Consider the following 26,895-nt stretch of genomic DNA (forward strand, 5'->3'; position numbering starts at 1 on the left):
ACGCCTAATAAAACAACTTTTGTAAATGCTAATTAACCTTTAAAATTTATTAAAAAAAATAGAATATAAATGTTTTACTAACAAAATGGAAATAAAATCTAGCTTAAACATTTATCTACATAATGTAAAGTAATAATTTAGTTTGATTTTTAGAGTCTATATCAATGTCTTGAACAATATCACATTCAATCAAATGTCACCGATGATGTCACTGTCAATCTCAGCTGTCAACCAACAATCTCAACGCGATACGAAACGATTTTGTTTTATTCTATTCCATATTAATTAATCGTTAACGCCCCATAATGGTTGATGATTTGCGTAAATATTTGAACCATTTACTGGAAAAGTATGTTCACAGTTCAAGTTCCAGATAAACTGAGATAGTAGTCCCACAAGCATGTTAACAGTTTTAACTTTGTTTATTCACGTTACAGAGTAAATGGCTTACATAGCATAATAATAACGGACAGAGATGGAGTCCCTCTGGTGCGGGCGGTGACTGAAAGGGCGCCGCAGCTTGCCCTGAGGCCTAATTTCATATCAACGTTCGGTATGGCGACTGATCAGGCCAGCAAACTTGGCTTAGGAAGGAACAAGACTATCATATCAATGTATTCCAGTTATCAGGTAAGATACAAAGAAACAAGTTTTTTAAGTCGTTTCAAAACCATGAAATAAATATCGTATTTACTTTCTTTTGGTTTCCTTTTATTGCACTCTAAGAGTATTTTATTGTACTGTTAGGTATCTTATTTATTTCGTGATATTATCCGAAAATTTGCTTTCTACATTTCAAATTTTGGTTAAGCTCAATCTGTAGGCTAGTTTGATGGATTTTGGCCTTGGCCTATTCCTGTTTTCAGTATTAGCAAGCAGCCAGTGTGCTTTTATTCTTTTGTGCAACTTATTCTACCATTACCTGCATTTCAAGCATGTCCATGTTCTGTTACATTAGTTGCACTTCATAATGAAGTTGTGTGAGGCTCAGCAAGATGTGCTAGACATGCTGTAATAAACATGTTGCCTGTACTATTTAAAATAAATTATTTCATACCATAGACATAGTATAGTAGTTATAGACATGAAACCGGGCGACCAGGGGTAAGAGAAAGACATATTCATGTATTGACAGGTTAATGTATGGCAGCATAATCCTTTTTCTCTTTCACTCTTAAAAATTTCGGTATTTCGCCATCCCCTCGTACCTATGCTGCCATTTTTTTTTTTTATTTGCTGCCATAACCCGACCATGAAAAAAAAAACCCGGTCGGTGATAAGGACAAAGCATGGCACTATTTTCTCTTTCCTCTTATAGGAATCGCAATAAGACTATCTTTCTCTATCAAAGAGTAGCCTTGTTTCATACCATGCATGAAAGAAAGCACCAAAAAGTTATTAGAAAAATGTGCTGTTTAGTAAAGTAGTTAAGTTCAAGTTCAGTTTTTTTTTTGACACAATGTAATCAATCAGATAAAACTGTAAAGAGTTGATTAGTCGATTGTGAAGTCACTTGTTCTGTTTTTCATATAAATTCTATAGTGGCTAATCATTTTGACAACAAAAGGAACTGATTTGACTAGTCAGGCAAATACCCTATTCCAGCCATTCTCAAAGTGACCCCTAGGGCTCCGTAAAGCCTCTGTGGGGGCTCTGCGAGAAAAAGCGAAAACAAATCATTAACCAGCTCTCCTATATCTCTGGTCCACAGTTAATTTAACAAAACATTTTTTATTTGGGGCTCCGTCAAATATTTGCTTTCCAAAAGGGTTCCGTCGCCAAAAAAGTTTGAGAACCGGTGCCCTATTCAATGAAAAACTTGTAAACTTCCAGGTGATACAAATGAACAAGCTGCCTCTAGTGATAACTTTCATTGGCAGCGACAACTGCAACACCGGACACATCCTATCTTTAGAGAGTCAGATAGAACCGTTCCTGAAAGACCTGGCTGCTGTGGTGCAGGATGCACCTTGAGAGTAACTAAATGAGTTAACACATAAACCAAGTCAGACCAAGCTAATTCTGCACAGACTGCAGTGACAAGAGTGTAGCATTTCCGCTAAAAAGAGACATGGAAGGAGCAGTCCACACTGTCATTTCAATGTTAGTGCAGAATTAGCTTAGGCAGACTTGCATGGTAAAATTAGTGGCAGTCCTAGAATCAATCAGTCTCAAAAAAATGGCATGTTTATAACATTCAATACGTTAAACTTTCTTTAAAAAACAGTTATTTTTGAGACTGACGATTTTTGTGATCTATGAGTACCTATGTATAAAAATCTTTGTAAATAATTGACACTAACATATTGTATTCTAAAATGTCTATATGTAATTTAATGCTTATTTTTTACTCAGTGCCAAGTTGTGGCCAAAAGTATATAATGATTTTTATCAATTTTTATAATTCAATTTAAACTGTTGTGAGACATACTAACATTAAATAATTACACGGTTTAGACCATCTAAAACAAGTGAGTCTAAACTGTGTAATTATTTAATTTTTATAATTGTTTCCAAACTTATTGTGTTAAGAAAACAATGGTTATGTAATAAATAATTTATTCAATGATAACAAGGCAAAACACCTTCAATTTCAAAGTAATTTAACATTTTGTATAGCAATTTTATCAACAAATAAATAATATTTGGTATTAATTTTATTTTTCTAAATACTTAATTCTGCATAGTTAAAATCATATCACTCGTCACTGATCTAAAGATTACTGTCATTCAATTGCCTTAAAGTAAGGTGACTTAGGGCTATTATAGCTATGAAAATAGACAGACAGACGAATATGCCGAAACTATACGGTTCCTATTTGACTATGGAAGCCTAAAAGGTAGAATCATACTCATTTCCCAGTTTCTTAGTGGTAAGTGTGGTAACAGATGGATCAAAAATACCATCTGATGACAGTAATAACTAATTAACGAAAGATAGTAATGTACCCACTGTTACAAATGCGATGATTGCTGATTTCAAGTTGCGGATAGTTTAAAAAAAAATGGAATCGTTCCGATGGCATATCAATGACCACTGTCCCATGATCGCTCGCTACACCGCAACCACTGTCCACCCACGATCGCTCGCTAGTCTCGCTACACCGCACTCAAGAAAGCACAGGCGTGAGCAGGGGTTTCCCGCTCAGTGCGTTGACGAGGTTGCGCGCCGCCAGCGTCGCCATGTCGTTGCGCGTACGCACAGTGGCGCTGCCGATGTGGGGAAGTACGACTGGAACAAAAAAATAGGGTTGTTTCCAATATAGACATAAATAAAATTATTTTTACTGAAATTCAAAGCAAAAAATATATCAAGTCTTGCGCTGTCAATTACTATAAAATCGACAAACTCATTGTAAATAAAACTCACAAAAGGTTCGTTGTAACGTTACCATATCTTCTTTTCTCATAAGAACTTCATAGTAACAAATCGTTATTGACTGGTCAATGCCTATTAAGTCAAAAGATTTCTTACAAAACTTTCTGCACTACCAAAGTTGTGAGGTTTTAGAACAGAAGATGTGGTCTCTACTCATAATATCTGACAATATAGCTATTCTAGCTAGAGAACCTGAACAACTTTTGGCTGCCAAGGCAGTGGCTATACGTCCTCCTCTAACTACCTACTTATTTCTAGTTTATGCACACTAAGAGCCTTTCACATTGTCCAATTCGATATCGGATGTAGGATCCCACAGAAAGCTTTTTTCTATCGAATTGCCCTGTGTGCATAATCTTAGCAATGACAATCCATACTAATATTATAAATGCGAAAGTCTGTCTGTGTGTTCCCTCTTCACGCTTAAACCGCTGAATCGATTTAGATGAAATTTGGCATAGAGATAGGTTGAGTCCCTGAGAAGGATATAGGATAGTTTTTATCCCGAAAATCATCCCTTAAGAAAGTAAAAAGCGGGGTGGAATTGAGATAATTAATGGAGTGTCTGCTAATTTGTGTGCAAAATATGCTCAAATTGAATAATTGCTATGAAGATTTTTCCAGGCGCTATGCTTGCTTTAGCTGCTGTTAGTAAGTTCGCGCAGACGAAGTCGCGGGCAAAAGCTAGTACGTACATATTCCTTAGGAGCGCCATACTTGACATATAGAATTTGCGCTTGTCATGAAAACTTAGCGTGTTCGGACTACATTAAGAAACTTGGCACTTACAGAGGTTGGGCAGGGCCAGCAGTTTATGATCCTTAGGAAGCGGCTCAGGGGTGGTCACATCTAGTCCGGCGGCGTAGATATCTTTGTTCTTCAACGCGTCATATAGGGCGTCTTGGTCTACGAGATCTGTCGAAACAGAACAGGTGAAAGAAGTTACTCGGTGTAGGTACAATCGAGGACATTGGCGGTGAACCACCTTAAGGGTAAAAATCGTTTAAACGTCTTGCAGATGGTCAGGCGATATCATAAAAGTGATGAACAATAGCATGGCACTTAAAAATGTAGGTGTTGAAAAAAAAATGTTAGCTGTCAGGTAAAGTTTATGCATCGTCTTGTGACGGCCGGCATTTGCAAACTAATATAAGGAATCCAAAATGCATCCTAATTGGTTATCTTTATGGGGAGGCGAAGCTTAGCCTAAACAACAACAGCTAATAAACTGTCCTTACTACCTATTGTTTGTCTCATTACCTGTTTTTACCCTTAAAGAATCCTAAATGCATCGTAATTGGTTATTTCTATGGGAGGTGGAGTTAGGCCGCTCCTAAGGATGGAGTTTCTGAAGTGGTTCACCGGCAATGTCCCCGATTGTACCTACTGGTGTAGAAAGCTTAGAGAATATGCTTTTAGTCGAACTTGGAGCGTTCTAAGGAAATCCTCTATAAATATTGATTTTATTTTTGTTGGCCAGTCAGTCAACAATTGGAACAAGAGGTAAAATTAGTTATTTCGCAATATTCTTACCTCCCCTGCCAACGTTGATGAGTATGGCGCTCTTCTTCATCTTCCCCAGCAGTTCTTTGTTCACCATCAGCTTTGTCTCATTGGTCAAGGGAACCGCGAGGATCACGAAGTCGCTCTGAGCCAGGAGCTCATCCTTGGACACAAAGTGGGCGCCAAGTGCCTTCGCTGAAATATTTCGTGCGTTTTAGTAAGATTCGCAATAATCAAAAGGATGCTATAAACCAGGTAGACAGTATTTTGGAACGCACGAGGTCTGAGCCCTGCCTCCAAGAGTAGCGGAGTGTATAAAAATCAGGGTAAGGGTCCTTAGACGTAAATGGCGGTCCAGTAGAGTTGTTATAATTTCGACAGAGTTATAGGTATTATTTCTACTCGAGAATCAGTTATCGTTTATAAATTCCATTTATAAATGATAACTAATGTCTCCGTCTGTCTTGACTTACTAGATACTTATCGCTGAAGTGACGAAGTCCAAAAATATCCGAATGAACTCCGCGCCGTCGATTATACAAAAACGGTCGCTGATTGGGCAAGGAGACCGGTTGTAAACATTAACATGGTGTCACAAAACTCACCAATAGAAACATGTCAATTACCTTGTGGCTTCTCCCTGTGTCCAGTGTAAATGAACTTCTCAACCTCGAACCCGGCCAGTCTCTTCACGATGGCCTGCCCGATGCCACCGAGTCCAAACACACCGACCGTGCTGCCGCGGATCTCTTGACCCAAAACTTTCTGAAAACCTATCTCCCATTGCCCACTGTAAAGAGAAATTACTAGTGATGAATAAACAAACCCTCGTACGATCTTTTGTAGTGAGTATTATATCTTAAAGATAATCCTTATCTAGGTATTTATGATAATGATGACGCGGAGATAGACACGAAATATCCGCCCGCAGCCTTCTATGTTTAAAGGAACATCGAACGTGCAGTGCAGTTTATAATGAATTAGTGCGGCAAGATCCAAACAACACATTTGTTATGGGGATTTTTTGTCAATTAAGCTTGTGTAAACCATCGAATGATGACGGGAGACACACATACCAACCTGGAAGCTTCGTGTCCGGAGTAATAAGATACGCCATCGATGAGGAACACAACTTTAGATCGATAACTGTATCCTTAAGGGGTCGTGGACATCTCTACCTAGAAGATTTAACGAAGAAGAGAAGAAGAAGAGTGTATACATACACCAACGACGAAATATACGTTCATTTAGACGAAGTTTTATACACTTTCGAGATGGACGCTCATCCAGTAGGACAATTCAATACCCAATTCAGTTTCCAACTCCCTCATAATATTCCGGCATCAATAGACTACTATAAGGGAACGGTGAAGTACCTTGTGAAATGCTATATCAAATACATTGTATCTATTAAATTTGAGATGCTGAATTTTTGCAGACCGGACAAGCAGTACGAAAAAGAGATACACGTGATTTCCGTTCAGACACCACGTCTTACCATGATGCCTTTAGTGTACGGTGACCAGAAAAGCTTACTTCAAATCAACCCTCTATGCCTACGTAAAAAATTCATTGTCAAACTGAAGGCCCTTATGACGACTTCGGTTCTCAGACCCGGTGAGTGTGTGAAAGTGGAATATGAGATCAGCAATGATACGAATAAAACAATCAAAGGTATTCAAGTGAAAATATCAGAAGTCGACCAATACACTTCAATGGGAGGCAGCGTTTTCAAAAATTATACCGATGTAGAGGGTGCTGAGTATAGTTATGAAACTATACCAGGTGGAGAAATAGTGAAATTTACTGCAGAAATCACAATTCCTGAACATTGTGTTTCGATCGAGCATTGTAAATTTTTATCCCGAGATTATGTTGTAATGACTATTGTCAGATTACCGGGCTTACATATAGATATGCCTCTAGAAATACCATTTCAAGTAATAAAAACTCTATCGAGCAGAGAGAACTATTGCGTTTCTAGCTGTGCTCGTTGTACTTTTGCAAATGTAGAAATAAACTCGCCTAGAGATGATCCACCGACCTATTGGGAAGTGATGGCCGAGGTCATTAATGATTCTTCGAAAAGAAAAGGATCTGAAGGAAATACAATAATTTAGAAAGGGAAATTGCAAAAAAAATCTATTCCTATCCTAGGTTACTAAAATTAACGAAAGTTTATAGGTTGAATGAGCTCATTCCTCAAACCTAGCTAGGTTTCCTAGGAATTAAGCATGCAAGTAGCGTGCAGTACCAAGAGAGACCGAGTACAGTCATCAAAAGTAGCGGACCAAACAAGGCTTCATAAGTACAGTAGAGTCCGGTTATAACGACGCCCAAGGGACCGCTGACATTACGTCGAACCAAAGATAGATATAACTCCGTAATAGATGGATATAGTCTAAGGAAAAAACGTGCCTCGAAAATCACGAAAATTTGATTCTCGATCAGATGGCGCCATTACCTTTGGCTTACTCTCATATAGAGGGCGCTGACGGTTTCGTTTGTTATTTAACAATTTTAACGCATATCAGTGAAAGAACATGGGTCAAAATCATAAAAATAGTTAATTAAAATAAAAAAATCATTTATCCATATTTAAATACATTTTATCGTATTTTTATAAATCTTCATTTTTAGTTTTAAAGTGTGTCGATAGATGGCTGTGAATTTACAGTGGTTACAAAATTTACTATGACAGTACCGCTCTATCTTATTATATCCTCTTTGGTCGAACTAACCGGACATCTTCCTCCTTGACCTTTTTCCCATTTACTTGGGGTCGGCCTTTCTTTCTTGTTCTTTTCTTCCATAATACACGACCTAACCGAACCGGACGTCGTACTAAACGAACTGGCGACCTGCCAATTTAAATATATAATTATTTTTTTAATCTCAATAATTACATCATTTTGCATTTATGAATACTTATGCGTCAATGTAGTTATAGTTGACTAAACCGTTTCGAAATGAATATTATAGTTGAGTTCTCTGAAATCTTAATTCAACCATTACAGTCGACGAGTAGAAAAAATACTAATATAGAACAAGTAAGACTGTAAAAGATATACTTTCGAACGTGAATATTAGAGATTTATCTATATTTGGAAAAGTTATCTGGGATGTCAGATACTTTTGGCGCGTTGTCTCATCCGCAACTATTAGTTTGTCAAAGGACTGTCTCATTTCAAACATAGAAATAATCATACTATCTTTGTCTTACCAAAGATAGATATAACTCCGTAATAGATGGATACAGTCTAAGGAAAAAACGTGCCTCGAAAATCAAGAAAATTTGTATCTCGTTCAGAGGGCGCTACTAGTTTTGGCCTACAGTCGTATAGATGGCGTTGACGGTTTCGTTTGTTATTTAACAATTTTAACGCATATCAGTGAAAGAACATGGGTCAAAATCATAAAAATTATTAACGCAAATGAAAAAAATCATTTATCTATATTTAAATACATTCTATCGTATTTTTATAAATCTTCATTTTTAGTTTTAAAGTGTGTCAACAGATGGCAGTGAATTTACTGGGGTTACAAAATTTACTATGACAGTACCGCTCTAGTATAAGTTACTCTATGGTCTTACACTAGTACTAGCACTCAAAAGAAAAGGATGAGTAGTTTTTTTTGTTTTTATTTACTGACAATTTGGTTTGACTAACTATATTGATGCTGACTGTACTTTGCCAATAATCAAGTATTCATTCATTTTGTCATTAATGGTAATAACCGAACGCATCCTAGATAAAATTGTTATCATGAACGCGTTCTCTGTTAACTGTTAAAACTAAGTACATTTCATTAAAAGGCATAGTATAGCATTTTAAACTCTATATCTTACTACGTAGGGTTTAGTTACATTAATATATTAGATTATTAGTGTACCACTGACACCACTGTCCCTATGCATCATGCATGCATTGAATTCATAATTTTGATTGTTTTTCCTAACTTAAGGAAAACAAAGCTCAAAATTCCAAACAAAAGATGACACATTCCATTAGTTGAGCTAGTTAAACTAGTTTATCATAAAAGTTAGTACTTAGCGTTATCTCTATCAGATAAAACGAAAACAATTGAATTAACATTCATGATCAAAAACATTTGAAAGAGGACGTGTTTGTTGTGAAATAGTGATCAAAACATTTCCATCATGGGAGTGTACTGCGAAATCAACTTGTGTAAGCCAGTGGATGGAGTGTACACGCCAGGAAGCACAGTTTCTGGTAAAATCAAGTATTGTTTGGACAAAGAAACTATTTTTAGTAAAATAATAGTGTCTCTGAAAGGGCACGGATGGCTGGTACTTGACGATGACTTCCAGAAGTCAAATGATCAACTGTGTACATACAGGAATTCGGAAAACTATGTAGATGTAGAAAATATTATTTATGAGAATGTAAAAGGAAAACCATTGCCTGCAGGAAGTTATGAGACTGAATTTAACTATCAACTACCTCAAAACATACCAGGTTCACTAAAATACGTGAACAAGAGCCCTAAATACACAGTTTGGTGTAATATAAAATACTATGTCCGCATAAAATTTGATAAGCCAGAGTTATTGAGCTTTAACAAGCATTACAAGAAGAAAATAACTGTTGTTTCCGGAGCGACTCCAAGATTGCCAACCGAACCAACCGTTTATGGAGAACAGACTAGTTTGTTTCAATTAGGCTCACTCTTGTCAAACAAGAAGAGCATTGTGAACATTAAAGCTACCATGGCTAACTCCGTAGTGAAACCCGGTGACACTGTTAAAGTTGATTATGAAGTTGAGAACAACACAAATCTTACTTTAAAGGCAGTTGAGATAAAATTAGTTCAAGTTGATTCCTTTACAGTAAAAGGAAAGAAAGATGCAAGAATTGTTGAAGATGTCAAGGAAACTGATATTAAATATGGTGCCATGCAGAGTGGCGAAACCAAAACCTTCTCGGACGAAATTACCATTGTAGCTGGCTTGGCATCATTAGATCATTCGAAGATTATATCCAGAGATTATGCCGTAGCTATCACGGCTGTGATACCAATGCCACACCGTAACTTAGTGCTGGAGATACATGTACAAGTGATTGAGCGACTTGAAAGTTCTTTGGAAGCTAGTGGGTCTGCACCACCTTCTTATTGGGAGGCAATGGGTGAAGAAAAAAAGGAACTACTGGGAAGGGATGACAGTTCTGATGAGGAGAAGGAAAAATCTTGAATGTTTTATAAAATAAATATAAATAATGGTACAAATAAATCCAACAATTAAATTATTATGGAGTCATACAATTTTAGAAGAGGTATAATTCTATAATGTTATGTTGCCTTGCAGAAAGAATTACGATATTAATGGTACATAGATATAAGGCACATAAATATAAGGATAATTTTGTAAAAATATAAGTATATATATATATATATATATATATATGCAAAGGTATTTTTTTAATTATTTGCTAGTTAAGATGACTTTAAAGAAAAATAACCATTCTAGATATAATTTGGTTGTTGGCAATGCGAATGTTACCTGTGAACTTGCTCCAAATTCTCCGTAAAGCGCCTGCCAGCACCCAGCATCAACGCAATAGCAACTTCAGCAACCGCAGGACTGAGCACATCTGGGGTGTTTGATAACTTGATGCCACGGGCCTTGAGCTCGTCTACATTGCAGTGGTTGTAGCCGGCTGATGCTGTTGCCACCACTTTGAGAGAAGGACCTGGAATGATAAATTATTATTATTATTAATACTTTATTTCAAGCAACATGGCTCATAAAAGCAGTGAAACATTAAAATTGAAAATAAAATTGAAAATAAAAAATTAAGAATAAAATTTAAGTTAATTAAAATTAAAATACAAATTCTATTGACCTATGGGACACATGTCAGAAATAAAGGCTGGATTAACTAATCTTAGATGGAGGGGCGGATGGGGTGGCAGTTGTATTAAAATTTGTAACTAAATGTATGTAATCCATCAGCTGGCAACGCCCATGGAGCTATTGGGGATGGTAAAAACACGCGCTTTTAGATAAATTGCCAGTTTTGGAAATGTTTCCATAACATTACCAAGAATATTCTCTCTCAATCGGAAATATTCTCGGCAATTTCCCATCACTACCCATACCTCTTGTTTGTCTATTACCTCTTCATGCTGAAACTGCTGAACCAATTTAGATGAAATTTGGAAGGGAAATGGTTTGAAGCCCAGAGAAAAACATAGGGCAGTTTTTATCAATCGTCATTAGCATCATTCCATGCAGACATCACATAAAAGTCACACACTACCACTACACTACCAACTACCAACTCTTATGGCAGAGTAAGTTTAAATTAATAAATAAAGGGATATCTTACACAGATCAACCTAGCTCCAAACTAAGCAAAGCTTGTACTATGGGTGCTAGGCGACAATATAGAATAGAATACATACTTATATAGATATTTGTAAGTAGTAGGAACATATATATGTGCTCATCACACAAATAAATAAATACCATTTATTACATTTTTCACCAAGTAACTTACCAGCTTTATCTAGCAGTTCCTGAGTGATAGGGTGGTGTGACACCCAGACCAAGGCGGAGATGGCAGGAGCTAGTTGGAGCAGTTCCTCCTTGTTTTGTGTGATGCCTTCTTCACCAAAGTGGTTGTACCGACTCTGGAGAACTGTAAAACTGTAAAATTTCATTTTATTTGAATTACGCTCACAAAACTCAAACTCAATGAACACTTTTGAAGACTACAAAACACAAGTAGACATTGATGTGCACGTATCAGCTTTAAGCTGCCTGTGCATTCACACATAATATTTAGAATAAGTGAAAAAAGTGCTGGTGGCCTAGTCGTGGTAAGAGCGTGCGACTTGCAATCCGGAGGTCACGGGTTCAAACCCCCGGCTCATACCAATGAGTTTTTTGGAACTTATGTACAAAAAACAACTTAATTGTTTAGAGAATAAGAGGTAATTTTACTCATTTTTAACACCTCACTCAGCTATTTCTGATGCTTACTGCTATATTGTTGTGGTACTGAAAATACACAAATAACTGATGTAATATAATTGATAAAGAATAATGAATAAATAGAAAAAAAAACATTCAATTTATTAAATCTAGTCTAAAATAAGTACTATTATTATTTATAATTTTTATTATTATTAATTAATACTCACTGTTCCCGTAGAATCTTTAACCCCGCCTCAGGGTAATCATTTGAAGAAACCAACACTTTTAAATCCTTCCTCATCGTTGCGATTTCAGCGCTTCCCGTCTGCGAAACAAACGCACACAGACCGAGTAACGTAACCAAGCAAATACCCATTCTTATCAGTTTATCAATTGATAACAAACTTATTAAGTTAGATTATATCTTCCAACTTCCATACACACTCACAGAGCGTGACCGCGAGCTACGCGCAGCCGATTAAACTTAATTGGTTGTACAAATCATAGTTTGTGGTACAAACTTATCAGTTAATTAATTACTCTTGGAAATTAAAAGTTAACTTACTTTGTGGTTGAAGGTTATGTTATTGTTATTACTTGGTTGACAGATATAGGTATAATGCACAGCCATTTACAGCTCGACCAATCAATTCATAAGGCCTCTATGCAGCAGCACATGACATGCTATACTCAAACACAACCAACTTGTCAGTAGAAAAGGGCGCGAAATTTAAATTTTCTATTGGAGATCAACCCTCCGGGCCATTTTTTTTTAAATTGCCGCCTTTTTCTACTGAAACTGGCTGTGCCAACTGTTCCAGTGTAAAGGCCAACACGCCATCGCACCGCACCGCGACCTTGGAGCAGTTCTAGGTTCTAGGAGTACTGGCGTGTGCTTCCACACTATCGCACCGAACGTCAAAACGGTGCGATCCAACCTTACAGACTGCCGCACACGTGCGCCAGTGTTGCCAAGTGTCCCATATTTCCATGAAAAAATGCATGAATGAATGTTAAAGCGCTCCAGACTACGCGGCGCGAAGCCGCGAACGCAAGTGTGGAGTCGATTTCGCTGATTAGCGAACTAGACTACACACTCGCGTTCGCGGCTTCGCGCCGCGATTCGCGCACGAGTGTGGAGGGCCTTTTATATATACTTGGCCAAGCAAATCCTGTCAGTAGAAAAAGGCGGCAAATTTAAAAAAATGTAGGCGCGAAGGGTTACCGTCCCATAGAAAATTTGAATTTCGCGCCTTTTCCTACTGACAAGATTTGCTTGACTAACTATATGTGTATAAAAGCTTGTACCAAAAATAAAGTTTTTGCCAAAATGGCTGTGTGATAATAAGAGTAGGTATACAGACTAAGTACGACACATAATGTCATAATAACTGCCATCTGTCGGATAGGTTAAAATGAAACGCAATAATGAAAATTTGTTTTTTACTACTATTGGGATAAGAAGGTGGTTGAGTTAAACTTATTTAATTAAATTAAATAACAGGATTCACCATAGGCTTTCCTACCAAAGCTAATAATATATTTTTAGCAGAAATTCTAGACATCATGTTCCTGGTCTCGTTTGTAGCGCTGCCCAAATGAGGAACAATAACTGTAAAAAAGGAAAAGAAAACATTAGAAAACTACATATACCCAAAGTAACTAAATGCTACATAATAAATTCGAAATCGCAATTTAAGAAGAGGTAAGTAAAATAAATTATAAATAATATTGTCAGAATTATTGTATTATTATATATATTATATTTTGTAAAATTGTTTTCTGTTCGTTTCCCAATAAAAAAATCATCATCATCATCATTCCACGCAGACGAAAGTCACGGGCAGAAACAGTATGTAATAAATAGGGCACTTACAACAATTGGGCAATGAGACTAGAGGGTCGCTCGCCGGAAGAGGTTCTGGAGTTGTAACGTCAAGTCCTGCAGCGAAAATACGCTTTTCTTTCAGAGCTCTATATAATGCTTCCTGGTCTATAACACCTATAAAAAACAACTATTATTATATAAAAAAGTGAGAGATAAAAGTGAGGGTTCAATCATGTTAAGGCAAAAAAGGCAAGGTTTTCTCGAATATCGCTACAACCGTGTCAATAGAAAGTATCTCAAAAATATTCCAATCTTTCTTAAGCTAGCACCCTTATCCCTAAATTATATTATTATGAAGATTAGAGTTAAAAAGTACATAATTATGTTTTCGATCAGTTACTTAGATAAGTACTAACTCGTATTCTATTACTACATAATTATTACTTTGCCGCCTCTGCCTAGGCCAGTAATGCAGTATGGAAATGTTTGAGAAAATACCTTGTCAATGAGAACCAAAACTCACTAATTAAGTACTGTTCAAAGCCATAGTGACCCGTAGTTATAAAAAAAGGTTGTGTTTTTTGTAATCATTGAGTTTTAGTTGTCACCTGCTCACCTGACGATCTTACCTCCTCGTGCTATATTAACGAGAACAGCGTTCTTCTTCATAATACCGAGCCTTTGGTCGTTGATTAAATGCTTGGTTTCACTTGTGAGCGGGCAGCACAGGATTACGTAGTCACTTTCCTTTAGAAGTTGTTCTATAGGTACTCGTTCTGCTCCCAATGCTTTGGCTGGAGAAACAAAATCGTTAGGTTCGAGGTAAGATACATTTTAAAATTAAACTGCTTAAATCGAAAAGAACCGGTGGTGACCGACTGATTTCGAAAACAGATTTTGATGAAATGTGGTATGAAGATAGTTTGAGGCCCAGAAGGGCATAGAATAGTTTTTATCAATCATCATAATTCCACGTAGACGTAGTTTCGGTCAGAAGCTAGTATTAAATATTGTAGTAAAACGTACCTTCAGGTTTCTCACTCCTCCCACTATAAACGAATCGCTTCACATCGAACCCCTTCAGCCTCCTGACGATGGCTTGCCCAATGCCTCCGAGGCCCACGATGCCCACTGTGCTGCCCTCTATGTCTTGCCCCAGCATCCACTGGACTCCTTCTTTCCATGCGCCACTGTTGGAAACGATTTGCTATAAGTATTCCAGCACTAAATTTTGTTTTAAGTGTTTTAACCTTAAATAAATCGATTAAAGAGGGTTCAGTGTTCAAACCATATAGAATAAAACATGCAATAGTATCTAAGACTCTAAGTAGGTATTCTCGACAAGTTATCAGCCAATTGACGATGATGATCACTTTTATAAAGCAAATGATAACTTTTATTGGCACAGTTCTCTCCAATTATTGATTTTTTAAACAGTTATTTCATTTTTTGGTTAGCTCCAACTTTGGCTAGCTTCTGTGATTTGGTTTATATTTTAATGAATTTCCTTGGCTCTCCCTGTTTTCCTTCGACTTTCTGCGATCCTTCCTTCTATTATCTTTAGTCTTTTTCAACTAGCATCTATTTTTCCAGGTACTTACCTGGAATTTGGAACCTGCGTCTCGAGAATAGAGTATTAGGTTAGGAGGCTATTGTAATATAAAATGGTGTTAGATGCAAGATACAACTCAGATGCCGTACCCTCTCTAGTTGTATCTAATCTATAGTCGGGAAAGCATGTAAAAAAGAGTATACTTGCCTTTCCAATTCTTCTACCCCCTCCTTGAACCTCCTGGCCGCTCCTATAAGCAGTCCAATGGCGATGTCTGCCACTGCATTGTCAAGGACGTGAGCTGTATTGCCCAGACGCAGACCGCGCTTTTTTATCTCCTCTATATCGATCTGATCCACGCCAGATGACGTTGTTGACACACATTTTAGTTTTGGCCCTTAAAAAAATATACAGTCATATGAATCGCCATAGTTACGTCACACAATAAGTAATAGCTAGTATTATCATGAAGAACGGCCACGCATCGCCCCGCTCCGACTCGAAGTACCTCGTCCCGCGACAGCAGATTGACGGCCGTTTGCCGGCCGCTCAGTACATCTGACGCGTGTACAGACGGGCCGTTCACACATAGAAACGCAAGTGATTTTTGGTGTATAGCGTGTCCGCCCTGTGGTTACGTTGGATCACTCTTAACACATTCACTGCCCCCAACGCACATGTGCGTTCACCGTCATACAAGTTTGTTCCTAGGCCACGCCTCCGGCAGTGAATGCGTTAAAACCCTGGTATTATGGTATACATACATTTTTATGGCAGATATAAGCCCTTCCATAATATGTCACCTATCTATACTTATTAGTAAAACGTAGTAAATGGCGTGTGCCTCGTCATCGTGGTAGGTCGGATACTATAGTCCAACTATAGTCGGTGTAAGTTAAGAAGTCAATTTTAACAGTTTTGAATTGAGCCTCAATATGTATGACACTAAGTGCCAGTTGCACCATCCGCAGTTGACAGACTGATCAACGTCACCCGGCGCGCCGCGGCAGTATACTATGAAACTTTCCATACAATAAAATTTTGCGAACTCTTTAACAATGACAAACAGTTTGGTGCAACCGGCCGTAAGGCTATTAGTTAAACTTGGTTAAACGGTAGGTCTTAGCTTCATAAATATAAGGGTGAATTTATAACTGTCAAAATCCGACTCTATCTGCTATCTTGCTGCAAAGAGAGACAGGGAAATAACATGTAACTTTTCTCTGTCCCTCTCAGCAGAAAGTGTCCGTCAACAGGATAGATCTAAAAATCCCCTTTCAATGGAGCTCTCCACGTCAAAGAAGAATACACATAGGTTCACCAAGACGAATTAATTTATATTTTTTAAACAGGACATTTCGAAAAAATTAAATACGAACCAGCCAAATCCAAACGAGGTCCAGTCAGTCTGTGCTTCGTATTCCAAATTATTCCATCATACTTTTGCTCTTTCAACTCATTTTCTATTGCTGACAGAATTTCGGGCTCATGATCTACGTGGGGCACAACAGTCACCTCAACTCTGAAATGAGAAAGAAAACGTTTTATTTTTAATTTAACAATGTCTTAAAGGACTTAAGGAAAGCTTAAGGATGAAAATGAGGGGCTTTTGCTCGTTAATCAACATAACGATAACACGACACACGACGTAAGATAAGCAAATACTTAAACGAAATTCTATTCTATTCTATTCCAATCCGTCACCTGAAATTTTCCCCATTTGCCGGATTGTTGGAACTGCCGGATTATTGGATTTTTATGGGAAATAACGGTTAATGTAAGGGCTGCTCTTGGGACTTGCGAGTCTGAATCGCGCACGAAAGGTTCCGTACCATTACTCACGTTTGTTGTAATTTATTTTATTCTGTTTTTAGTATTTGTTGTTATAGCGGCAACAAGGCGGCAACAGAAATACATCATGTGTGAAAATTTCAACTGTCTAGCTATCACGGTTTATGAGATACAGCCTACAGACAGACAGACAGACAGCGGAGTCTTAGTAATAGGGTCCTGTTTTTACCTTTTGAGTATGGTTTGCAAAAAATCAGAACTACCGGATTTGACGCAAACGAAACCAATTAGTAATTACAAAAGGCGACAGTTACTGGATTAATTTATAATTTAGCCGTTTTTTTTTAAATAATTATATATTCGTTCCATCACGTAACCGGCATAAATTATGCAAATCACATTATGTGCCTATCTATATGATATGTATACGTATAAATTATTAATATGATATGTATACGTCAATGTTTTCGTTCTTCAAATTATATTAATGGTAATGATTGTGACAATCCATTTATTACATCGAAACGCTAATTACGTAACATTAACAGAAGATTACACAATAGTAAAGTCAAAACAAACAAATGTGTTAAAACAAAAGTGTAGGTAGGTAGGTATAGGTATTAAAAATAAGGTAAAATCAACAAGGCGCTACTGCCTTGATGATTTAATAAGAAATTGACCTTATTGACAACGATATAATGCAAATGTCCAACATAAACATATAACCTTACCTAACCTAACCTACTCTAGATAGTAAAATAGTATTCAGATAACATATTTATAAATAGTAGAACTTACTGCTTCTTCAACAACTCCAAACCAGCAGCGGGAAATGTTTTATTAACCACCAAAACTTTTCTCAGAGCCATCTTTTCAGAAACACTCATATGTAGGTACTAATTAAACTGAACGTAAAAAACAATATATAAGTAAGTATTAGGTAGGTACACACTTCTTTGTTAATAAAAGATAGTATGAGATGATATGAGATAACTAACGTTACCGCTAAGTTCTATGTACCTAGGTTGTTTGAATGTATGTTATTCCACGTTACTCGTATCTTCTTTATCTACTATAAGTAGATAATGATGCAAAATTATAAAAATTGTGACATCTGAAATTAAAATTGTGACTATCGTTTGAGTATATCTGTAACACCGCTGATACTGTCACCGTGTTCAGTGTCTGAGAGATAATTTCAATAATTTGGCGTGGCGTAGTGTCCTTGGCAGAGATCTGTATGTGTTGATATTACGTCACACAATTGAGGCATTTTAAATAATGAATGAGAGCATGGTAAGAGCGTTTTCACATTGTCCGATCTGATATTATCGTATGTTCTCGTGTTTCTCTGTATTTATTTATGCATTTAATAAATCATTGTTATTAAAAAACGTTAAATAACGCAAAAAAGACGGACTTAATTAAATAAAGTAGACGTTAGGTAATTTATAATTAAGTACCTCTACAAGCACCTATGACGGCAAATTGTACTTGACTATACCAAAGATAGATATAACTCCGTAATAGATGGAGACAGTCTAAGGAAAAAACGTGCCTCGAAACTATACTAATTAAGAAGTACAAGCTTATCACTCAAAAATACGCTTTACGAAGATCTTTAAAATTGTGAAAAAGTACCAAATTAACCAGGAACTAATCAATAAAATAAATATAAAATACTACAACAACATGTTTGAATTCAAACTATTTCAATGATTACGCCATCTACCGGCGAGTAGCAAAACATACATGTTCGGTTGCAGTTATTCTTACATCATATTTTGACACAATAATTCAAAAGGTGTCGCTACTAGTTGTTAATTGTAACGATTGGTGATGCAAAGTTCTTACTAACCAAATAAAGTAAATAAATACGGGAACAATCTCACGTGGATTACTTGGAAGGCTATTGCAACTTTCAATTGGTCTGCTCCTGATTATTAGCATGCATGCATGTGGTGCAAGTTGATATTTTCAAACTTTTCTAAGTTCGAATTGCCCTCCTAGTCCCGGACTAACATAATTTGCCATTTCTAGCACACTAGGTTAAATCAGGGTGCAGGGACCTAGTTAAGCGATCTAACTGTACCATCCATGCCTGGTTTCTTTCGGCATCTTTGTGACGCGGGCCGGATTGTATGAAAGGCTGGCTGGTTCGCGGTTACTGACTGGACGTAGTTTGGACACTGGACGATGTATTGATGATATTTATAAATCTCCTTATATAAAGAACTAAGGACCCGCTCCGGCTTCGCACGAATGCAATGCTGATGTATTATACATATAAACCTTCCTTTTGAATCACTATTTTAAAAAAACGCATTTATCCGTTGCGTAGTTTTAAATATCTAAGCATACGTAGGGACAGACATCCATGTTTTATACTATGTAGTGATATAAACGATTGCTTACATTCTAATATCGGGAACCAAATAAGAGTTCCTAACACAATGCATGGGATTTGAACCTCAGCATCTCGCTATTGCAAAACCTAAAAGTAAGTAGTGGCTCATGAAACACCGTGTATATGGCAGGATCACCATGATGATGCTTTATTACTGCACTGAATACATGAGTAAATGGTCCTTATACTCCTTATCCTATGAGCTACGTACATAACTATATCTAGTACACAGAAAGTGATCTAGTATATACACTACGCCGCTACTGCTGATGCTGAATGTACTTAAGGACATACCTAAGTAGGTACTTAGGTACATACCTACTTAACTATATATCTAGCTAATAGTTGACATGTGGCTGCAAATTGCCGCGGTACGCAGATGTGTCATTTTATCGCTAATGTCCGTTAGATTAGCTAATAACAAATGCACGTGCGTCCGACTGTGCGCGGGGGTCTGCACGTTCCTGCCACATGTACTTACAGTTTTTATAGTGGTTGCAAACGAACGTACGGTCTAAGAATGGTTATTACGGCCTATGTGTGCCTAGAAAGAGCGCGTAGACGATTTTCAGAACTGATACGGGTTGTATCCTAGCTGAAAGTCAAGTGTGAATGAGTGTGAGGCAAGTGATGTGTGGTAGAAATGCCCTTTGGCATTAAGTCCGCCATTTTTGCTTTACTATATTGTGCAATAATGTTTAAACAATTAATAGAGTCGCATGTCTGTAGGTCGATAATGCAGTTGGTGTGCAGACATGGCCATAGAGAAATTAATATTCCTACCAAGAATTTATGACATATGATACTCAATAACTCATAATTTATTCCTAATTTAATACCAATTTGTTGACACTATAATGGAATAATTGAATAAACTGACAATATAATATACCTTTTGACATCACTGCATTCTTTTAAATATCGTATTGTAAATATTTTTCCAATTTTAATGTTTGCTATTTATATTGAATAATTATTATTTTAGTTATCATCATTATTATTATTATTTATTATAATTAGTATTGTAAATGTCATCGGAAGTATATTTAGATTATTTAATTTAGAAATTATTCAAATCTATGATTAAGTTTTGTAAAGTATTTTTAAGTATTTAGTTATTAAGATTATCTTGCTATTATATATTATATTTAGGGTCCATGTGTTACAATTAAAATGATTATAACACCTATATGTACCATATATTGCAGTAAATAAATGAAATGAAATTTACAATACAAAGATGTCCAAGTAAGATGTCTAGTCTACCTTTGATATCTATGTGTCGCAGTCAAATTGTAAGATACGGCATTTTACAAACGGCGTCCTCATTGTACAAACGTGAAACGTTATGCAAGTTGCCGAAGGCACAGACAAATCACGTAATATAACAAACCATGGTCACCCACAGACAACCGTCTGAGGGTGACCATGGTTTGCTGTTTTATCAATTTATACTTTTATACCCCACCCCCATCCTCACGGCCACCAAAATCTCAAGGTCACCCAAAACCGAATTAGACCAGCCCACTATCCACGTGGTCTTGTCTGTCTTACCCCTAGAGAGCAATTGCGAAATCGAGGGCTTCTGCAGCGCCGGCGCCACCTAATAAGTCCGACGAACTCCAGATTTGATCGACACCTAGCGTTTTTCATAGTTTTGATGAGCAGCGCCACGCGTGGAAAATAAAAGCGAATTCGACCAAAATGCCGTGACAAATCGCAAACGGCGCTGTTAATGTCATAAGGTATTTTACAAAATGCGGACTTTTTACAATTTGTCTTCGGAAATTTTACAAACGGCGAATTCTTGCAATTTACCCTGTAATAGAACCCTGTAGAAGCGCCCAATATCGATCGCGTCCGGCGCCATACAGTCGCGGCAGCTCCCAGTCGCATAAACACTCAGGTTTTCAGCTAATGCTTCTTTGGGAAACTTGGGGACGTTAAGTGGTTGGAAATTGGCGAAAATATGTTAGCTCTGTTCTGAGCGTAGGTTTAATGTGTCAATAAGAATAGTAGTAGAAGATAGGTAAGTAGGTTTAGAGTGATTGTAGATGTTTCGTGAAAAGTCCAATAGGGTGACTGCTGTAATTATTGGCCTCTCCATAGTAATTTTTCACTCCTTCCAAATCAGAAAGAAACAAGGCAATAGAATTCTTATTGTTAAGTTTATCCATTTACCATCGACGACCGATCTTGCCTAGTGGGTAGTGACCCTGCCTGTGAAGTCGATGGTCCTGGGTTCGAATCCCGGTAAGGGCATTTATTTGTGTGATGAACACAAATATTTGTTCCCGACTTGTGTGTTTTCTATGTTTATAAGTATGTATTTATCTATATAAGTGTGTATATATTTTTTTTTATACTACGTCGGTGGCAAACAAGCATACGGCCCGCCTGATGTTAAGCAGTCTCCGTAGCCTATGTACGCCTGCAACTCCAAAGGAGTTACATGCGCGTTGCCGACCCTAACACTCCTCTCCCTCGTTGAGCTCTGGCAACCTTCCTCACCGGCAGGAACACAACACTATGAGTAGGGTCTAGTGTTATTTGGCTGCGGTTTTCTGTAAGGTGGAGGTACTTCCCCAGTTGGGCTCTGCTCTAGATCTGGAATGACATCCGCTGTCCTGTGCCCTACCACACAAAGCGAAAGGTCATTCACAGTGCCCATACCTCTCTTTTGGACGTAGATTAAGGACATACCCCCGGGTCCGGACGTAGTTTAAGGACATACCCGGGTCCGGGTATATCGTCGCCTAGCACCTATAGTACAGGCTTTGCTAAGTTTGGGGCTAGGTTGATCTGTGTAAGATGTCCCCTAATATTTACCTATTTATTTACTATGGAGTACCTAGCAAATAACTACCTATAGCAGTTTCCCTACATGAAACACGTCAGTACCATCAATTGCAGTTCTTACAGCATTTTCTGTCATGAAAACTGTCAGAATAAATGCCACCATAAACATCTTCTATTTTCTGCATCCGCGGATCCTTAATGCTTAAAGTTCGCGCACTATATAGTTGCAAAGGAATTATAAAATTAACTCCTTGCCAAGACTACAATATCAATTAAGTGTTGTACCTACAGGTTTTCAAAGAATCAGCAACGCACCTGCGACACCAATATTGTTCCAGGGTGCCTATAACCACGAAGCCAATCGCCTGCGCTGTAGCGAACGAACGCTAATGTCGCTCTTTCGCATTAATATGGAAAAGTGATAGAGATACATTACCGTTTCGTTCGCTACGGCGCAAACAATTGGTATCGTGGCTAGGCCCTTTAATGTCTACGGTAACCGCTTACCATACGCTTGTTTGCCACTGACGTAATACAAAAAAGTCCTTCCTATTCGTACCAAACTAGCCAACCGTCTTAAACAATTACCAACGTCCTTACCACCTGATGCAGCACAGGTGCGGCGGGCAGCTTGCCGGCAGGTGGCTGCCGAAACTGCCATTATGCCACGTGCCAACCGGGGTTAGGGTTAGATCGATTTGCGTTTGCGCAAATTAAGGAATAGGGGACCTAAAAGAAATAGTTTTTGGCAAAAAGTGTACAAGCTTTTTTATTTTTACCTATGACCGCCACACTACTTAAGGGGCTCACTGATTACCAGTCCGCCGGACGATATCGGCCTGTCAGTTGTTCGGAACTGCCAAACTTTTCTCACTGACAGGCCGATATCGTCCGGCGGACTGGTAATCAGTGGGCTCCTTTAGGCAAGACCTATCTCGTGCAGTTAGAATCTTAAAGAGCTTTCTACGATGAAGCTTTTGTTTTATTTTCAAACTATTATATATGCCGCTTGTCATGTAATATTATAACAACTATAAACCATTAACTAACAATGTAAAAAATAAATATTTGAAAAGGAAGACGAAATTCAATAATTACCGCCTACACCTGACTGCTGTAAAATTAATTAACAAGAACTTAAATAAGTAAATGGTTTCCAACAAAACTGAAACGTTGACATTTCGCCAGATAATTATTGACTAATGTTTGTGAGGTCAAAATGTTACCGCGTATTCAACAAAGGCAACCGATATATATCGAAAACTTGATGTTCTTTATTTGTACATGCTAAAGGTCGAAATTGGCATAGCTTTAACTTTTGACTCTGCTAAAAGATCGGCGTTTCTAATGACACGAAATATTTAGCTTAAATTTACAGTTAACAGCTTAGCGTTGGCTGAAAAACGATTACGCAACAGCCAAACTCAATTTAATCTTTATAACCTACAAATTAAAGTTAAAAATAAAGCTTCCATGTTTTTTTTCAAGTCTCGTTTGAGGCGCGGATCACACATGCGTAGTCTGCCGCAAGTCGTTAGTTTTACTTTTTATTCCACTGTCATCTGTGTTAGTGTCAACAAATGTCACAGATGGCAGCCAGCATTTTTAAGTAGCCGCCTGAATTTCCAAGTAAATGTATTTTTGTCTATGCTCTTTTATGGAGCCTTTTACATTGTAATGGTACGTCAACATAAATCACTCAACAATGCAATGAATAATAAGTTAGTGTTTCATTATTGTACCTAATAAATACAAGGCGGTGATCAGTTTTTAAAAGTGAAGCAAACGAACAGAATTCTGTTTTTAAATTTATATTATTCTAGGGGCACGTTTGCAAATAGATATTTACGATTATCCAAAAAAGGCTAATAAAATACACTGTGTCACTGTCATTATTGGATAAAACATCAGTTGTCGATGTACAAAACTGGAATGAATTTAGTAGGTACGTGACGCGTAACTAGCGAAATTTCGCTACTTATACAATTTTACCAATTAATGTTTTAAATTTAAAGTTCATTCATTCATAAGTACTGTAAAATTTAAAGTACTTATGAATGTTATTATAGGTACTTTCCTAAAAAGATCAGCGGTGTTAATAAAGTAATTTGTATTACATATGTCGATTTTCTTAATTTCTTATATTTTTCAAATTTGTGGTCGCGATATGTCGCGGTACTGTCACTAAGTAAATAAGTTTTTCGGGAATTTACTTTATCATTGTAAATGCCATGCAGAGTTAGCTTGGTCCGCTTTTACCCGAAATTGGTTTACCATGTTCTAAAAACATGCCCCTTTACTAACAATTTACAAGCAGCCAGCGTCTTGCGATAACGTTAACGCTAATTGTCATATTAAGTTCGAGGAACGCATGTAAGTGGACCAGGACCACTGCCGTTTCGGGCGCGAAATGTGGCCACAATAAACGTTTGTCCTTATTAACCCGCCGTGTTGACGTTGCTGGCCGAGACGAGTCGCACGCTCGGGCGAGGCAGGCGGACCAGCGTAAATGGTATCTCAGAATGTCTAATCGTGAAACAAAAAAGACTTTAAAATAATAGCGAAATCGTCTCTAGATTTTTTTTTTGTTTTTGCGCATTAATATTGTTTAAATTATAATATATATATATTTTTTTTTTTTTTAATTTATTGAGAAACAAACAGTCTTAAAGTAAACATAAGCAACTTAGCTAATAGCTACAAATAGATTTTTTATAGACCTATAGTTTCCTAATTCACATATCGAGGTACAATTAAAAAGTAATGATAAATAGTGCAAACTTGTAGTACCTAGTAGTTGTACATAATCAAAACAATACTATACCAACTAATACAATAGCATATAAATGTATAAACAAGAGAAAAGACTTATACTTACACTTTTCACTTACTTAGACTTAAATTACTAAGATTACAAGTACTTACTATCGGGTTGCTTGCAACATTTCACCCTTATTTTAATAAAGAATAGCTAGAATATTTATAGCTTATTATGCAGTGAACTAACGTGGTAGTGTGCTGCTAAATGAAGAATTAGTCTTGAAACGCGTTTAACCATTCTTTAGTCAACACCCGGAAATCCATCGTGGCTATTTGTAAAGTCCAGCTATCACTTTACTAAAAGCAGCTACCGGTCGCCATTGCACTGCAGCACTGTAAGCGATCGTAGCAACTCTTCCAAAAGCTGCACTTTAAGGGAGCTTTATCGACGAATTATACGCATTTTTTGTCATCCATCAACGTATCCAGAGCTTCCTTACTCGAATGCCTCACGGATAATTAAGGCCTGCGGTTGCTTACAAACAAGATGAAACTTTTGTCTCCGATACCTGTGTAAATTCCTCAATTTTTATAAGGTTCTACTAAGGTAACTAAAATAGTTCAAAGAAATTATAGGGTGTCGAAGAACGCAAATTCAAGATATAATATGCAAGTCCTGTCCGAGTATTGAATTATATTTAAATTAATTGAATTTAAGCTCTCGTAGGCCTTATTTACACACTATAATAGTTAATTTTACGGTTTTCCGATGTATTTTTATTCACTATCTTACCTTAGGTCTCGATTTTCAAGCACTGAGACACAGAGACTCTTGGAGACGAAATTAAATAAGAATAAATAATATCATTAGTATTTTAACGTTCATTATTCCTCTATACCTTTAGGGTGCATTGATATAACTCAGCTCGGTCTGAAATAAATGATTTATTATTATTTATTTATTTATTTACTCATCGCAATATTTTGATTGCCAAGACATAATGAAGCGTACTCAAGTTTATAGAGTATTTGTTTTTATTACATTGAAGTTGTTAATACAGGGAAGGTGGAAGGGTGGAACAGAACGCTTGGCTGCTGCAAGCGCCGTGGTGGCGCCAACTTGCAGCTATAGTCGGCATGACAGGAACTGGCCACTGTTTTCATTTAATGTATTTTGCCAGAAGGAAGGGTGGAACAGAACGTTGGCCGTTGGACGTTGGTTGGCAGAACGGAGCCAACATACTATGCGCATAGTCGGCACGACAGAAACTGACCACTGTTTTAGGATCTACCGTATACTCCAAAAACCGCTATATCTGTGATTAAAATATACCAAGAACGAAATATGTTTATAAATAACAATGTTTGTAAATATATTTGAATGCAGTTTTTTTTCCTTACTGGCTTTTACTCCTCGCTAATTGTAAATCCGCAAAATCCGTAAAAACGCAAGGTGTAATCTGCCAATGTCGAGGTGTAAACTTTTCACTTGTGAGAAGAGAATGTTTGATTGTATATTATATTATGTATTCAAAGTCAAAGTCAAAATATTTTTTATTCAAATAGGCCTAGCAACAAGCACTTTTAAATTGTCAAGTTTTACAAATATTACCTTAATCTAAATATCAGAGCAATTTATTGATGCAGTTATTATTTATTCGTTGTATTTTACAATACTTACGCATATAACATCAGAATTTACGTATTATAATATTTTTTCTGTGCCAGTGACAGTCAGATACCAATGCGGTACGAGCCTACTGTACGTCGCGTGCTAATCGGTGACGAATCTGTGAAATTGGCCGCAGAGCTGCGGAAGGGTTAAGTTACAGAATTTGAGTGATGAAGGGTCTACCGCGAACATCGAAACTTGAAATTTTGTTATCTGTCATTCTATCGTCCTTGCATATTCGAGAGATAGAGAGGCAAATGT

At 37.1% G+C, this 26,895-nt stretch overlaps 5 protein-coding genes across 5 annotated transcripts; 3 read left to right on the forward strand and 2 right to left on the reverse strand.

The window, feature by feature from the left end:
* The first annotated feature begins 217 nt into the window (after positions 1–217).
* On the forward strand, positions 218–2,442 carry LOC134746516 (ragulator complex protein LAMTOR3 homolog). Its single transcript, XM_063680929.1, has 3 exons — positions 218–349; positions 438–630; positions 1,834–2,442. Exons 1-3 carry the CDS (start codon positions 306–308, stop codon positions 1,972–1,974), a joined length of 378 nt encoding a protein of 125 aa, XP_063536999.1. The 5' UTR covers positions 218–305; the 3' UTR covers positions 1,975–2,442.
* Positions 2,443–2,594: 152 nt separating this feature from the next.
* Positions 2,595–12,471, reverse strand: LOC134746493 (glyoxylate reductase/hydroxypyruvate reductase-like). Its single transcript, XM_063680900.1, has 8 exons — positions 12,391–12,471; positions 12,053–12,150; positions 11,407–11,555; positions 10,407–10,596; positions 5,509–5,672; positions 4,913–5,077; positions 4,169–4,294; positions 2,595–3,232 (listed from the first exon to the last, which is right to left on the reverse strand). Exons 1-8 carry the CDS (start codon positions 12,454–12,456, stop codon positions 3,111–3,113), a joined length of 1,080 nt encoding a protein of 359 aa, XP_063536970.1. The 5' UTR covers positions 12,457–12,471; the 3' UTR covers positions 2,595–3,110.
* LOC134746492 (arrestin domain-containing protein 2-like) lies at positions 5,660–7,005 on the forward strand. Its single transcript, XM_063680898.1, has one exon. The coding sequence runs from the start codon at positions 5,896–5,898 to the stop codon at positions 7,000–7,002; it is 1,107 nt and encodes a 368-aa protein (XP_063536968.1). The 5' UTR covers positions 5,660–5,895; the 3' UTR covers positions 7,003–7,005.
* Positions 8,949–10,121, forward strand: LOC134746494 (uncharacterized). The gene has a single exon (XM_063680901.1). The coding sequence runs from the start codon at positions 9,045–9,047 to the stop codon at positions 10,095–10,097; it is 1,053 nt and encodes a 350-aa protein (XP_063536971.1). The 5' UTR covers positions 8,949–9,044; the 3' UTR covers positions 10,098–10,121.
* An 805-nt stretch (positions 12,472–13,276) lies between the features above and the next one.
* Positions 13,277–17,949, reverse strand: LOC134746958 (glyoxylate reductase/hydroxypyruvate reductase-like). Its single transcript, XM_063681530.1, has 7 exons — positions 17,795–17,949; positions 16,585–16,727; positions 15,413–15,602; positions 14,680–14,843; positions 14,283–14,447; positions 13,702–13,827; positions 13,277–13,437 (listed from the first exon to the last, which is right to left on the reverse strand). Exons 1-7 carry the CDS (start codon positions 17,881–17,883, stop codon positions 13,319–13,321), a joined length of 996 nt encoding a protein of 331 aa, XP_063537600.1. The 5' UTR covers positions 17,884–17,949; the 3' UTR covers positions 13,277–13,318.
* Between the last annotated feature and the right edge of the window lie 8,946 nt (positions 17,950–26,895).

Source organism: Cydia strobilella, chromosome 13 (assembly GCF_947568885.1).
Source record: "Cydia strobilella chromosome 13, ilCydStro3.1, whole genome shotgun sequence".
In the NCBI taxonomy this organism is placed as follows: domain Eukaryota; kingdom Metazoa; phylum Arthropoda; class Insecta; order Lepidoptera; family Tortricidae; genus Cydia; species Cydia strobilella.

Bases quoted from the DNA above. Each gene is read 5' to 3' on its own strand.
- LOC134746516 (XM_063680929.1), top strand. From the start codon at position 306: ATGGTTGATGATTTGCGTAAATATTTGAACCATTTACTGGAAAA. The intron at 350-437 runs GTATGTTCACAG...TTCACGTTACAG, and splicing joins TTGAACCATTTACTGGAAAA to AGTAAATGGCTTACATAGCA. The intron at 631-1,833 runs GTAAGATACAAA...GTAAACTTCCAG, and splicing joins CAATGTATTCCAGTTATCAG to GTGATACAAATGAACAAGCT.
- LOC134746492 (XM_063680898.1), top strand. From the start codon at position 5,896: ATGGGGATTTTTTGTCAATTAAGCTTGTGTAAACCATCGAATGATGAC.
- LOC134746494 (XM_063680901.1), top strand. From the start codon at position 9,045: ATGGGAGTGTACTGCGAAATCAACTTGTGTAAGCCAGTGGATGGAGTG.
- LOC134746493 (XM_063680900.1), bottom strand. From the start codon at position 12,456: ATGGCTGTGCATTATACCTATATCTGTCAACCAAGTAATAACAATAAC. The intron at 4,295-4,912 runs GTAAGAATATTG...CTGTTTCGACAG, and splicing joins CATCAACGTTGGCAGGGGAG to ATCTCGTAGACCAAGACGCC. The intron at 3,233-4,168 runs GTAAGTGCCAAG...TTTTTGTTCCAG, and splicing joins GCTGGCCCTGCCCAACCTCT to TCGTACTTCCCCACATCGGC.
- LOC134746958 (XM_063681530.1), bottom strand. From the start codon at position 17,883: ATGAGTGTTTCTGAAAAGATGGCTCTGAGAAAAGTTTTGGTGGTTAAT. The intron at 16,728-17,794 runs GTAAGTTCTACT...TTCTCATTTCAG, and splicing joins TTGGAGTTGTTGAAGAAGCA to AGTTGAGGTGACTGTTGTGC. The intron at 14,844-15,412 runs GCAAGTATACTC...CGTTTCCAACAG, and splicing joins GGGGTAGAAGAATTGGAAAG to TGGCGCATGGAAAGAAGGAG.